The sequence below is a fragment of the Myotis yumanensis genome, unplaced genomic scaffold (assembly GCF_028538775.1).
Source record: "Myotis yumanensis isolate MYYU_CA2020_CCGP unplaced genomic scaffold, mMyoYum1.0.hap1 SCAF_3, whole genome shotgun sequence".
In the NCBI taxonomy this organism is placed as follows: Eukaryota; Metazoa; Chordata; class Mammalia; order Chiroptera; family Vespertilionidae; genus Myotis; species Myotis yumanensis.
The window spans coordinates 141,437,926-141,453,889 of record NW_027223754.1 but is presented as its reverse complement, the minus strand read 5'-3'; the positions used below and the strand labels follow the sequence as shown (position 1 = coordinate 141,453,889).

Sequence of the window (15,964 nt, the reverse complement as noted above, 5' to 3'; positions counted from 1 at the left end):
AATCTTTACAATAACCTTGGGAAGTAGGACTATTAGTACCCTTATTCTACAAAAGATAAAACTGAGGCACAGAAAGTAACTTGCCCAGGATCACACAGCTAGTAAGTAAACAGAGGCAGGATCCAAACAGAGGCAGACTGTCTCTAAAAGACATGCTCTTAATCACCATGCCATATTGCTTCTAAAATTTTTCTTAATATATTCTAATACTCATGGAAATCTCTGTTAGCAGTTTTTTCACATTATGAACAAAGCTTCAATGGTTTGCAACTGACAATTTTGCTCTTTCCTGATACTAATATGTAAAATATAAATAACTAAGCCAGTTCTGAGATAATTTGGGAAAGTAGCAGTGAATTAATCTAGCCTTATTGCTTTGTTATTATTACATGGATGGGAGAATGGTGGTAACCTGTCAGTGATATGAATTTTTTTTTAACTAAAACACAAAATCTTCCTAGTTTTACTGCATACAAATAACAAAATTTCAATAATTCTACAGCCAAAAAATTGTAGACTTTTGGTCTTTATTATAATGCACATATGAATTAAGAGTAGACTTAATATGAAATTATAAGTGCAAATAAATACAAGACCAAATATGGGGGGTAGGGGAGAGGTACGAGACTACACAGGGATCAATCGGAAAGGATGTGTTTCTTAGGCTCCAGGGTCTGTGGTGGTCTGGAAGGCAGGCCCAACAATGCACATTTCTTTCTTTCTTTTTTTAAAAAAAATATTTTTATTGAGTTTATTTCAGACAGGAAGGGGGAGAGAGAGAGAGAGAGAGAGAGAGAGAGAGAGAGAGAGAGAGAAAGAAACATCAATGATGAGAAAGAATCACTGATCGGCTGCCTCCTGCACACCCCACACAGGGGATCGAGCCCGAAACCTGGGCATATGCCCTGACCGGGAACTGAACCCGTGACCTCCAGGTTCATAGGTCAACACTCGAAGACTGAGCTGCGCCAGCCAGGCCATACTGCACATTTCTTAAGAGAAGCTGGAAATCTGAACTTGTAATTGTTGAATTTTTAAAACACCGTGTAGGTCAAATAAAATACAGCAGGTCCTCAAATAACATTGTTTTGTTCACCATTGCTTCATTATAACGGTGATTAGATGCTACGGAAACTTTACTCGTTTGTATCAATTAGCCTATGGTAAAATTGGTTTTGTCATCATTTCACCTCAGTTCTAAGAATCAATTGACAATGTGAAATGAGGACTTCTTTATATTTACCCAATGCCCAGATTCAGCCCATGCATGACCCAGCAGTCAGTAAACTTGAATTTCAAAGGGCACAGTGATGTGCCTGACTGAGGACAGCTCTGCAAAGACACCTAGTCCTCCACCCCAGCAGTGGCCAAGTGAGGCCTGAAACTGCTCTAGGAGAGTCATTATGCAGCCTTTTCAGTTGTCTCCAGAATGTCATACAAATATTGACATTTTTAATGTGTGCTCTCTGGATTTTTTTTCTTCTTTCAGGAAGACACATTTACTTCTTTATCTTATTAGCCTACTTTCAAAAGCACATGCAAAGCATAATGTTAGTTATGAAATGACTGTGGAAACTAACCTTGAGAGATTCTTTTTTTGTGAGCTTGCTTGAAGCTGTACTGTCCTTCTCCGAGCCATTATAAAGTTTAGATTCAGACTAAAATCACACAGAAATTAACAACAACAAAAAATTAAAACCTTCATTTATCCTAAACATATGGCATAAAAATATTAATGTTCAAGCTATGCTTGTGACATTCTTCCCATTTATTTCTGTGATTTCCGCAAATATTGATTTTCAAATACTGATTCTCCATGTAGTATAGTATTCGGATTTAAAAACTAATCCACATTAAGGGAATAAAATATAATAAACAAAAACAGTACTATGCTGAACACTCTATGTGCACTACCTCATTTAATCCTCAAGGCAACCCCATGAGACAGTAGTATCTCCTTTTGCTAATAAGGAAATTAAGACCAAGAGATTAAATAACTAACTTCCCTCAAGTCACACACAGCTAGTAAGTAGATAAACTGGGATTTGTATTCTGGTTTGGCTAATTTCCAGTCTCATGCTCTTAGCCATCTCACTATATTGATTTCTCATCTTTTAAAACTGTTTATACATAATCTGACTCAGACTCAAATTTAATACTTATCTTCATGAACAATAGGAAATCTGTTTCCTACACATGACAAGATCTAGCTTGGTAATTCCTAAAAGATTCCAGTATATAAGGGACCAACAGGCCAGAAGGGTATCATACAAGCTTGATAAATTAGAACACATATACTTCAAAAAATACTTGCCATATTGTATAGCTAGTTCTAAAAAAAAAAATACATCACTAAGTTTTTAGAATGAATAGGTTACCTTTTAAATACCAAAAATATTTTTTGTTGGAAATAGTTTACTAAGTTTTCCTTCTTTTAAAATCTTATTGACCACTATATTTTTTGGTTGGTTTTGTTAATTGTCAAATTAACAAAAGGAAGTATTGCTGTAGCAGCCATACCAGAAACAATAACTCAAGAATATTTTTCCCATTGGTTTTTAAATTTTTTTTCTTTATTGATTAAGGTATTACATATGTGTCCTTATCCCATTGCCCACCCCGAGAAATATCATTGTGAGAGAGACACACCCACTGGTTGCCTCCTGCATACACTCCATACTGGGACAGGGATCCAGCTTGCAACCCAGGTAAGTGCCCTTGACTGAGAATTAAAACCGAGACCCTTCTGTGCTCAGGCCAAAGCTCTAAGCACTAAGCCACACCAGCCAGGGCACTGACCATTATTTAACCATGAGAATCAAGATTTAAACTAGCTTTATTTACTCTAAAGCAATGCTGTCCAGTAGAGCTTTCTGAATGACAGAAATGTGAAATGTTCCATATCTCAGTTGTCCAATATGGTAGCCGCTAGTCAAATGTGGCTATAAAGCATTTGAGATGAGAATGATATAACTGAGAAACAGAATTGCTAATTTCATTTAATTTTAATTACTTTAAATTTAAAGAATCATGTATGACTAGGTGCTACTGTACTCAAAGAGCAGTTTCAAAGCATACTGTTTCACTAAGGTATGTAAACTTTCTTTCTAGGTTCCCTGCTTCCCCCCCTCCCCTATTTATAGACTACATATAGGGGGCTGTGTAGGTGTGGGGTTTAAGTGTTTAGGCTTCTGAGTAGGAAGGAATACATTATACCATACACTCACCAATTCTGGTATTAAGATTTGAAAATAGGTTTTTAAAATCCTATAAACTGCATTGTATTTCTAGCCATGGCAGACCCAAGATAATCACTTTCTCTTTAATTTTCTTTAAGTATATATTTTATATAAAATAATCAAGGCATTTCTCATGTATATGTTACCTACATATAAAGCACTATTAAACTTCCATCCTAAGTACTTTTACACATATGATAGATGGACCTTTCTGTAACAAATACTTGAAAAGTTAAGCACAAATAAAATTTGTGTAAAATTATACATTAAAACATATGTAATCTTCTCAACCACTCCCAAGAACAGGAACAAAAAATGTAAAGTGTTTTAAAGCAAAGTCATTTGCTGAGAATAGCAGAGAATTTACTAGCTTAAGAAATAGGTTTTCTTACTTCACATCTTCAAAGTTTGATTCCACAAACATAAGTTTCTCCTGCTATTAAACCTGACCAGAAGTAATAGTCAAAAGTCAAATCCCTTGACATATTATGAAAATCTAGTAAATTACAAACCCATAGGAAAACCAAGGCATCATATAGTGCTTCTCAATTTATTTCTCAAACATGTACTTTATATACAGGTATTTTGATTTGAGAAAAACTAACTCAGAGATCAACCGAAGGACTTGTATCCATGTATATAAGCCAAACCAATAGACATGGACAAGAGGGGAATAGGAGCATGAGTGTGCGGGGGGGGGGAGGGGTGGTGGTTAATGGGGGGGATGAGGACACATTTGTAATACCTTAACAAATAAAAAAAAAAACTAACTCAGGAAACTATGTCTTATTCTAAGAAAATGTCTTTCAATTGCAGGCTATTACTGTAAGATCTTTGGACTTACGTAAAATGTACACATTTTGATGGTCATTCGAATGAACCCCAAACACTTAAATAATTTTTTAAAAAAAATAAATAAACCCTGAGAATTTCTCCAAATGGAACTATCAGATTTCAGTTTGAGAAGTACTGCTGTAGCAGCCATACCAGAAACAATAACTCCAGGGAGGATACTGGTTATCAAAAGGCCAAATTTGCAAGTGAACACCAGCCCCAGTGAAATGTTCCTTTTTTCACCATATCATCCATGGCTTAGATCAGTGATGGCGAACCTTTTGAGCTCGGTGTGTCAGCATTTTGAAAAACCCTAACTTAACTCTGGTGCCATGTCACATATAGAAATTTTTTGATATTTGCAACCATAGTAAAACAAAGATTTATATTTTTGATACTTATTTTATATATTTAAATGCCATTTAACAAAGAAAAATCAATCAAAAAAATGAGTTTGCGTGTCACCTCTGACACACGTGTCATAGGTTCGCCATCACAGGCTTATATACCACATAAGAACATCTCTCAAGATCTGATAGGATTACAGTATTAGTTTCCTCATCTTAAATGTTAGAAAAATACTTTACTCATATATTTGGGGACAACAATAGGCTTACCTTGCTCTTTGACATAGAAAGTGAAGAGTCATCTCTATTTTGAGAAATGTCTTCCCTTCCTCTTTCAAAACCTTTAAAAACATTGTGATTACATCAGTATCACTACTTTTGAGCATATATAGGCGCTAAAAGCAAATGCAAATAAGTCATTCAATTTCAAATATATATTATGTTTTATTATGTACATTAAGCCTAGACTGAATATACAGTTTTAAACTATTATAAGTTTAAAGGTTTCTAGTATAATAATTCTCTAGAATAAATTAAGGCTTCCAGAAGTAATGAAATCTTTCCCTGAACCCACCAACATCAAACTACATACCACTTTTCTCTGCTCCTAGAGCACTCTGGATGAATTCAGACTTCATGGTGCTTTTATTCTCCTAGTGAACTGTTTCCTTACAAAGAATCCTGATAAACCAATCTAACATACTTTTCATACCTCTTGCCAAACTAGAAAACAATTCCAGAATTTGTGATAAAAGATGACCAGGGCAATAAATCTGGACTGAGGAACAGACTTAAATCTAACAATGTGCTTATTGTGAGAATTAAATGAAACTGCACAGAAAGCATTTAGCATAGTATTCTGCACCATAGTATACGTTCAGTTAATACTGACCCTTGTATCACTGTCATTATTGCTATACACATTATAAAAGGATGAATCTAAAATACATGAATGTACTGGGATAAACATGTACACATCTCTGCAATCATGTAACACTATGCCAAAAGCAGTTACATTAATGTTATAAGGGTGTAATTAGAGAAATGTTAATTCTGAGATTTATATGGCAGACATGAAAGAGCAGTACTCATTTTAATGTTCTTTCTATTTTTGAGGGCAAGTAATATTAACTCTTCCCTAAAGCTATTTGTTCTGAGTCCAATAAAAACCTATATTAAAAATATACATATATGTATATATGTATACATACATATATATATATACACTAGAGGCCCGGTGCATGAAATTCATGCACTTGGAGAGGGGGGGCCCTCAGCCTGGCCTGTGCCCTCTCACAGTCTGGGAGCCCTCGGGGGATGTCTGGCTGACGGCTTAGGCAGTCAGATATCCTTAGCGCTGCAGTGGAGGCGGGAGAGGCTCCCACCACCACCACTGCACCCGCCAGCCGTGAGCCCAGCTTCTGGCTGAGTGGTGCTCCCCCTGTGGGAGCACTGACCACCAGGGGGCAGCTACTGCGTTGAGCGTCTGACCCCTGGTGGTCAGTGCGTGTCATAGCGACTGGTCGTTCTGCCATTTGGCCAATTTGCATATTAGCCTTTTATTGTATAGGATATAATTATTCATAGCCCAGGACTTAAAAATCATTTCTAGCATAGCAAAAATACCATTTATTCTATATTTGGTTTATATCAGCTAAGAACAAATCCATTCCATTTTCCTAATTCAGAGATTTTAGAGAATTTTTTTCTGTAATATAAAGAAGGAATTACCCCCTCCACCAGCCCCACCCCCCTCCTGCCCCCTCTGGCAAAGAGAATGATCACACAACTCCAACCCTTGGGGGAAAAAACCTGTCTCATAAATCCAACATGGAATTTTAAATGAAAACTTATCAGAATTAGAATCTTTAGTGTAAAACAAACTGAAGTTATATAATTCAGCTTAAAAGTTGTAAAATATTTCAAAGTAATAAATACTTGTAATAGGTAATTCTCAATGCTAATAAACTAATATATAACACTTCAAAGATCTTCTAAATATATGTACAAGAGCTTAAAGCTTTTCTAAAAGTGTATATTGTAAATAAAAAATGATGTCTTTTATTCTCACAAAAACAGACTTCAATTTCTCTAGTGAAGTTTTATATTCATGTGAATTTAGACAAATTCATTTCTTAAATGAAGAAAAACACCACTTCACTGTGTCTACATTCACATATTATTTTAAAAACTGAACAGTAAATTAAAACAAAAGTAGAAGTTGTAAGTCTGAATAAGCTTTTTTTTTTTTTACCACGCAAGTAAGTATGTCTTATAGAAAGTTTCAAATGTTGGAAAAGGACATTAATAAACCTAGTTTGTATGTTATCTGTCAAAACCAATAAACAAATCACATTTTAAAAGATTCTCTAGCCAGACTGATGTGGCTCAGTGGTTGAGTATCAACCTATGAACCAACAGGTGACATGCCCGGGTTGCTGGCTCGATCCCTAGGAGGGGGCATGCAGGAGGCAGCCAGTTGATGTTTTTTTCTCATTAATGTTTCTATCCTTCTCCATTCCTCTCTCCCTCAAATCAATAAAAACATATTTAAAAATAAGAGATTCTCTATATAAACTTTTAAAAAACTGTACTATGGTATCACTATGAGTACATGGGCAGGAGTACCATTTCTATATTATAGCTCATTATAAAGAAAAAGGTCATATCAAATGTACTTCTGAAGGTAGAAATGACAAAAAACATTAAAAAAATATTTTCCTAAGGAAAACTAAAATGAAAAAAGGTTGTGATCAAAGTAGTAAGATAAAGTTACTTTAAATGTCAGATGAAAAAAAACACACCTATAATTTTTCTTTTCATTACAATAAAATGACCAAGACTTTTCATTTTTAGTTTTAACTTTAAAAAATACATAAAAAGCTGCTTGCTTCGTGGAAGTACATAATTCCATTTAAAACATATTTTAAAGAGCTTTTTATCATGGCTGGTTATAATATAACTGTTGGTTGTATTAAGTGGAATATGGAAGTATCTGTATGAATATGATATTTTCTGTTTCAAGAATTAGAAAAACAAGCCAATCATTCACTTTTCCATTCAAACAAATTGATCCAGAATGACGTTCAATATATTCTTTGATAAGAAAACTGACAATTCTGCCTTTAATTACCTAATTAAGTAAATACCAAATTTGAAAAGTGACGTTTTCTATTTTTTTATTAGGGTCACATGATTCTTTAGTATTGAGCAGACTTGAGACAAGGTCAACAAAGGTATTCCAGCAAGCTTGCTGGCTTTCTTTAAAAAAAGAACAAGGAGGCAGAAACAAATATAGAAATGGAAATCACATTGTAAAAGCAAAGAGAGCATTTAGCAACATTTAAAAAATTCAGTATATTGTATTTTCAAAGCCACTTCAAACAAAGATAAATACTAATATACTTTATAACCCTTTGAGAATGTAAGAAAGAAGCATGATAGTACCATGCCACACTAACAAGACTAAATATGGATTATAAATGCTATTTAAAGCTTACACTACTTAGGCAACAGTTCAGGACTATGGTTTCCAATTCTTTTCAGAAACACTTAAAAAAGAAAATGAAATCAGTGAATTTAAAAATAATTTATTTAATTGCTCAGGTAATACCTTCTATAGTGTTTCATTATCACAAAGAAATGAATATATCATCTATCAACATGAATATTCACAAAAAGTCAAGAATAAAAATTAGTGTGAAAATAGAATAACAAAATATAAGTGTCAGAAAAATAGATTGTTAAAGTACCAGTTTCAGTCAATATTTCTTTTTTATGAATATTAAAAGTATTTTTATTTTAAAAGAAAAATATAACTTTAAAGAGTAGATATAATTATGTAGCAGTTTAAAATTTTGAAAAGAAAAAAATGTTTATATTTTAAAATATATCCAAATATTTGCTACAATAAATCCTTTTCAAACAGTAAAAGATCAATTTATATTTACCTCTCACTGACAAATGATTTAATGTCTAAATCATAGCTGTTAAACACCAAATTTCATTTAATAACTATTTCCCTAACAATTTGTTTTTCTTAGCAAAAACAACATACACAAACATATCTAACAACAAGTAAGGGATGTCAAATATTATTCTCAGGCAGAAAACTTCACTTAGTCAGGGCTTGAGCTATTAAAAATTAAACTAAACATCAATTTTAGGTTAGTTACTCTTTTCCTGAAAACAGCCAAACAAATATCAATATTAAATATTTGGGTTTCATTTATAGAAATCTCAGAATAATTTGTTCATTTATAGAATTTTACATTCATCTCAAATCCAGAAAAGGCTTTAATTTTATCAAAGGGTATACTATTTACCTCTATAATTAAAACAAAAACTCATGTTATAAGTATTGAAAATTTGTACTTTACTGAATCATTAGTTCTCAAGTTTGAGCTTAAGAAATTGTAAGAGAAAATATGGAAAAGCCAAGCGCTACAGCAGCAGCTACTAAAACCTAACCTTTCACATAAAGTTGTTTTCTTTAAACCAAAGCAGGTTTAAGATATTAAAATGTCTATTTTATTTTAATGAAAACTGTGTAAGAAATTAAGAAATAAGACTAAAAAACAAACCTGGCAACGAAAGTTCATTGTATCCTCCAAATGAAGCATTCCGGACAAGCTTTCGGCCATCAATTCGTGGAGGACACAAAACAGGCGAAACAACAGTACAGGAAGAAAATCTACGCTGTTGTGAGCTTCCCTCTTTCATGGCTTAGAAAGTCTATTTAATGTATATGTTCACCCAGAAGGCTAATTATATGAGTATGGCAATGACAGGCTTTTCTCTCACATCCAACTATAGCAAAAGCTACCAGCACAAACAAAGGACACACACGTTTAACAGCAAAGGAGAAGGACCAGAGCCCGTCAAATCAGTAATAAACAGACCGAGAAAGAGACTGACAGAAAAGGCATTAAACCATGCTGCTGGGTTTTTTAAATGACTTGATAAACAAGAAAGGCTATTCCACTAACGTTTTAGCTTCCAGTAATGCCCTGCACTGAATTGCTGCTTTAGGAAAACAAACCAAGATCAATACTTAAAAGATTCAGGATGGAGTAATAAAATCAGTTTATCTTCCTTTCTCAAAAATGCAACACTTTTCTCCACATCTATTATGTTTTTGTAAGATCCACCACAGTACCCACCTCTTATGATTATTTCCTTTGTTTGTTTGTTTTGCTTACTTCCAAAATGGATATAAACATAATACTGTTTATCCTTCCTGAAGCCTCTAGATTTATATCTAATCTACTGCTTGCCTCAGCCATGATTAAGAATTCATAAGGAAAGATATTCTTTCAAGTACAATTTTAATGGATTCCAACAGCTAAAGCAAAGGATAAACATTTAAGTTTTACCTCTCGCAGAGATCTACGAGTCATTAAGACAGTGTTAATCCAAACTAATCAACAGAGAAGATAAAAAAGACTATACTACTCCAATACATGTTCCTTTGAAACAAGTATGAGCTGCTACAGTTCTTCATTACATTTAAACTTTTCAAAATAAATAATCTACCAATGAGTATTTTCCACTTAAAAGACTCCTATTAAAAAATTACCTTTATTTTCTCAGTAAAGAAAGAAGTATCATTCTTTAAAACTAAGTGACTGGTATGATCCCACAGTATTAAATCTAATAGGAAAGTACCTATAGCCAAAATTTTACACTATGTCCTCTCAACAGCTAACCTTAAAATTCCAAAAAATTCTTTCCTAGTTATATTACAATCCATTTACCTTACTCTACCTTAATTGAAATTAAAAAACTCTAGTCAGTTATTTTCTTTATATATCCTAGATTGATTTTTCCGGCCATAGTTTTTACTTTCAATCTGGGAATGCATCCCACTTAGCTGGACAACAACTAATTCAGTTACAACTGACTTTGTGGTTCATTTTTACAGATACCTTACAATACGATCTCAGTTTCCTTCTTCATTATGCATACATTTCAAGGCTGGTACTCCACTCATATACAACAGCATTCCATATAACCCAAGACTTTCTCTTTACTAGAAAGGACACTTAAAAACAAACTCGATTTCCTGTATATAACATATTCTTCTTTAAGCAAAGACATTTAAAAATCAATTAGTGATAAGAATAACTGTATAGTTGATACCCACAACTACAACAGGGTTTTGTTTCTGCTTATCTCCATTTCATGAAATATAAATTAGCATGAATTATAGACAATAGAGAAATAACTATAATTAATTCATAAAATGGGTGCTTGTCTCTTAAGGCATAAAAGACAAAATACCACAAAGGCATTATAGTATAACTAGTAGCCCTGCACACGAATCCGTGTGCCAGTAGCTCTCTGCAGGGCCTGGTCACTCCGCGCCCGCTGCCCAAAGGCTCTCCGCGGCGCAGAGGCCCATCTGTGGCTGGGCGCAGATGCAACAATGCAAGTGTTCCACGCCCCAGCCTGGCCAGAGGCCCATCTGCGGCCAGGAGCAGAACGCTTGCCTCGTCACCGGGGCAATGGCGCAAGCATTTCCACTCCCCCTACCCCAGCAGCTCTGTGTCCACTGTCCAGAAGCCCTCTGCGGCCAGGGTGGAACGCTTGCCTCGTCGCCGTGGTGATGAAGCAAGCATTCTGCCAGGCTGCTCATGCTGCCTGCTCTCAGCGGCCGCCCTCCCGGGACTGGTGGGGCTGAGAGGACTGGGCGCCACCATCACGTGGCTATGGGCGCTGCCATATTTGTGACATAGTGATGCTTAATTTGCATATTACCCTTTTATTAGATAGGATGGTTAAGCAGGATTTGAAATTAAACTTCCTAGGTTCAAATCCTAGTTCTAGCCTAACTGGATATATTTGAGCTATTAACTTAATTTCTCTAAGTCTGTGTTTTTTCATTTATAAAATGCTAATAATATTACCTATATTATGGGACTATTATAATGATCAAATTGAATAGCATGTAAAATCTAGAAATGTTCCAGAATATAGACAATGACCTAATGTATTCCCTCTTAAATCTCAACTAAAATTACAGAAGATAAATTTTTAAAAAATATATATTTATTCACTTCAGAGAGTTAGAGAGAGAAAGAGAGAAAGAGAGAGAGAGAAACATCAATGATGAGAGAATCATTGATCAGCTGACTCCTGCACGCCATCTACTGGGGATCAAGCCACAACCTAAGAACAGAACTGTGACCTCCTGGTTCATAGGTCAACGCTCAACCACTGAGCCATGCTGGCTGGGCAAGAAATATTTTTTAGAAATAAAAAATAAAATACACAAGAAAAATAAAAACAATAGGTATGGCTATACGCTGAGGGGCCAGATTATTATGACCACCCCATCAGTATTTCATTGGGCCACCTTTTGCCTTCAATACTGCGGCAATTCTTCTTGGCATTGACTCCACGAGATGTTGAAAGGTGATGCAAGGAATCTGACACCATGCCTGATGAATAGCACTGTCCAGTTCTGTGAGATTTGATGGTTGTGGAACCAGCTCCCTGATGGCTCTTTTAACTTTGTCCCACAAATGCTCAATTGGATTGAGATCTGGTGATTGTGGGGAGCCACCTAAGCAAGGTAAAGTCTCCCTCATGTTCTTGAAAGCACTCCTGCACAATACGAGCACCGTGGCATGGCGCGTTGTCTTGTTGGAAGAAGCAATCTCCATTGGGATATGCCATCAATATGACAGGATGAACTTGATCAGCAACGATACTTAGGTATGTTGTGCTATTCAGACGTTGTTCCACACGAATTAAAGAGCCCAAATCATGCCAGGAAAACATGCCCCAAACCATAACACTGCCCCCACCTACTTGAAGGGTTGTACTCATGCATGTGGGGTGCATGCTTTCATGCTGTTTCCACCCAATTCTCACTCTGCCATCTGCATGATGCAACTGGAAACGTGATTCATCAGACCACATGACTTTTTTCCAATGCTCGACTGTCCAATCCTTGTGTTCCTGTGCGAACTGGAAATGTTTTATCTTGGTAAACTGCACACAGCAAAGGTGTTCGAATAGGCCTTCCTTCGGCTTCCATACGATGCAGTCGGTGTACGGCTAATTTGCCTACAAATGTCAGGTGGTCATAATAATCTGGCCACTCAGTATATATCTCACAAGTATGTGTCCAAGAAAGGACACAACAACATAAATTTGACACTGGTAAGTATGACATAAACAAGTAGTCACTGACTTGCAGATTCAAGAAAGCCTAACAACAAAGCAACAGCAGTAAAAACTATCTGTATTTATATCAAAGGATCATTTTGCACATAATTCACAAAACCAAGTTCCTGTAGATCAGGAATCAGGTAAGTTACCAACATCAATACTACTACTGGTATCAGGACAAAAATAAAAGCATGCCTTCAAAACTGGAAGCAACTTCTAAATTAGGATTCCATATCCTGCCAGACTATCAATTACATATTACAGTAAAATAAAGATACTTTTGACCATGCAAGATCTCAAAAATTTACTTTCAATGCATGTTTTTAAATAATTTACTAAAGTAGCTCTTCTCACCTGGGGTTACAACAGAATTAGGCCTAATGCACTGTATATCCACTGTTCAAAAGGAATTAACTTTTTCTCCCATGTATCTATAATGGCTCTAACCACACACCATATTCTTGGGAAGATTGAGAAAATATTCAATTGTTATTTTCTATAGGCCTTACTTCCCTCACAGGACCCTGTAAGAGAAAAGCTGTATGTATTAGATTCTAGAATAGAATCTAGTAACTAGAATATATATTCTACCAAAAAGTGATGGCAAATTAAGCCGAGGATACTTCCAATACATTGAAGTGTTCTTAAAAAAAAAAAAAAAAAAAATTAGTACTATGTCCAATTATGAAGAGAACCACTAACCTATAAAATGAACTAAATATCTGAAGATGTAACTATATAAACTTAGCAGTAAGTTCCCTCACAGTGCAAGCAATCCAAATAAGAATACAGTTCACACATGGCAGCAGCTCAGGCTTAGTAAACAAGTCCATTAATACCCTTTATAAGGACATATGAATTGAAATGGGAGATAATGACATCTGCTTTGAAATAAAATAAAGCTCAACAATAAAGCTCTCCATCAATTTCCACCCATCAATATGGCAAAGTAATTTGTTAGCTGTTAATTGGTAAAAATCATGTTGATTATATGGTGTGAAAATTATACAAAGCAAATTTATTATCCTACATTTCCTCAGAAAATAACTCTATAGATTCTCAACATTAAATATGTTCTCAACATAAGTACATGCAAATGCACATACAAAATTAAAAGGATAGCTTAAGATAATCTTAGACTGAATAGCATTCTTATTTAGAAATATATTAGGCACAATGCATGAATTTTGTGCAAGAGGCCCAGCCCTCACAGCCCCTCACAGCCTTAGCCGGCCCTCACAGCCCTGGTTTCATCTGGAATGTCCTTTGAACGGACGGTCATTCTGCTGTTCGGTCTAATTAGCAATATTATATCTTTATTATATAGGATATTTACTACAATAAGTATAATATTGTACTTTCCTTTGGATGACAAGTTCTTTATAATTACTAGGTGTATCGGTTAATAATGCAGATTTTGTAATCAAAGAAAACACGATAATTTCAAGAGAAACATCAAAAGTGCTTTATTCAAAGTAATGTCCATTGCTAGCTACACATTTCCCCCATCTTTCAGGTAATTTGTGGATACCGTCCCAATAGAACTTTCCTTGTTTTGAGGAAAACCATTCATAGACCCAATTTTCCACTTCTTCGTATGTTTTGAAGTGCTCCTCAGACAGTGCGTGTGCCATCGATTGGAACAAGTAGTAATCTGAAGGAGCAGGGTCTGGTGAATACGGCGGGTGGGTTAATACTTCCCAGGCAAGATCTTTTAACGTGTCTTTAACTGGTTTTGAAGTGTGTGATGGTGCGTCATCAAGAAGCAAAATTACTTTGCCGTGTCTTCTGGCCCATTCTGGTCCTTTAACGATCAGAGTGTGGTTCAAATTGATTTGTTGTAGGTAGCGATTAGTGTTAACGGTTTCACCTGGTTTTAGAAGCGCATAATACACCATACCTTCCTGATCCTACCAAACGCAGAGTATTGTCTTCTTTCCGAAGTGATTTGGCCTTGCAGTCCATGTTGATGGCTGACCTAGATCAACCCATGATTTTGTGCATTTGTGATTCTCAAAATAAATCCACTTTTCATCAGTCAAATTCAATGCAAAAAAGACTTTCTTTTGTGCTGTTGAAGCAACATTTTACTGATGACTTTTTGGTTTTCCATTTGTCTTTCATTCAGTTGATGTGGCATCCATTTTCCTTCCTTTAAAATCTTTCCCATTGCTTGTAAACAATTGGAAATTGTTTGTTGAGAAACGTTTAATTTTTCTGCAAGTTGTTTTTGAGTTTGACATGCATCTTCATCCAATAATGCTTGTAATTGTTGGTCTTCAAACTTTTTTGGTTGACCTGGATGTTGTCTTTCACGTCGAAATCATCACTTTTAAAGTGTTTAAACCAGCATTCACAAATATCTTGAGATGGAGCATGTTCACCATAAGCTTCCCAAAGTATATGTTAACTTTCAGCAGCACTTTTCTTCAAAATAAAGTAATGAATTAAAACTTCCCATAAATGCTGTTTTTGGGGCACAAAATATGACATTTTTAAGTGTAAAAATATCTATGTTAACACCTTCAGAATATTTGACATGAAGTTTTGAAGCTTGCTGTCAATACAACAAAATAGCATACATATCAAATCGCATATATATATCAACATATGTGTAACTCCATCTATTGCAGCAGTTCTCAATCTGTGGGTCACAACCTTTTTGGCAGTCGAACGACCCTTTCACGGGGGTCGCCTAAGACCATCCTGCATATCAGATATTTATATTATGACTCATAACAGTAGCAACATTATAGTTATAAAGTAGCAACGAAAATAATTTTATGGTTGGGTCACAACATGAGGAACTGTATTTAAAAGGCCAGAAGGTTGAGAACCACTGATTTTTTCTATTGGAAAAAATCCGCATTACTAACCGGTACACCTGGTAAATGTTTAATGAGGTACTTAGGTTTCTAAGACTGTTAACAAAAGTCTATTTAACTGAAAATGTACTAAATTAATAGTATCTGTGAATGTAAATACCTAATACTACTTCATAATTATACAGTAATTAATGTTTTAAAAAAGTGTTTTCACATATATTCTCAATAGAGTTAAATAACAATATGACATGTAAAATTAATAGTGTCCTGGTTTTACAGATAAGGTAATCGGGCTCTGAGAGATATATGCTTAGCAATCACATAGTAAACAAGAAAAGAGCCAAGAGTAGAATCCAGGCCTGGGAGTAGAGTAGGGTTTACTTTCTAGCTCCTCCTCATTCTCCTTTCCCTAAGCCTGTCAACACAGATGCCAGCATCAAGCAGTTTTATGGTGAGAAGAGACTCAAAGACCAGGGATAAAAAAGATGATCCCAGACCACAATAGAGTCTGTAGTAGAAAGGGAGAAAAGTGAGGGACATC

General features: G+C 35.2%; 1 protein-coding gene across 9 annotated transcripts in view; it reads right to left on the bottom strand.

The window, feature by feature from the left end:
- The window catches only part of OSBPL8 (oxysterol binding protein like 8), a 160,497-nt gene that overhangs the window by 42,607 nt on the left and 101,926 nt on the right, over positions 1 to 15,964 (bottom strand). For all 9 annotated transcript variants that reach the window (XM_070409680.1, XM_070409682.1, XM_070409683.1 and 6 more), the window contains 2 exons: positions 4,691 to 4,761; positions 1,581 to 1,658 (listed from right to left, as the gene is read on the bottom strand). In XM_070409680.1, the coding sequence (XP_070265781.1) occupies positions 1,581 to 1,658; positions 4,691 to 4,761 (149 nt within the window). The remainder of the gene's footprint in view (positions 1 to 1,580; positions 1,659 to 4,690; positions 4,762 to 15,964) is intronic.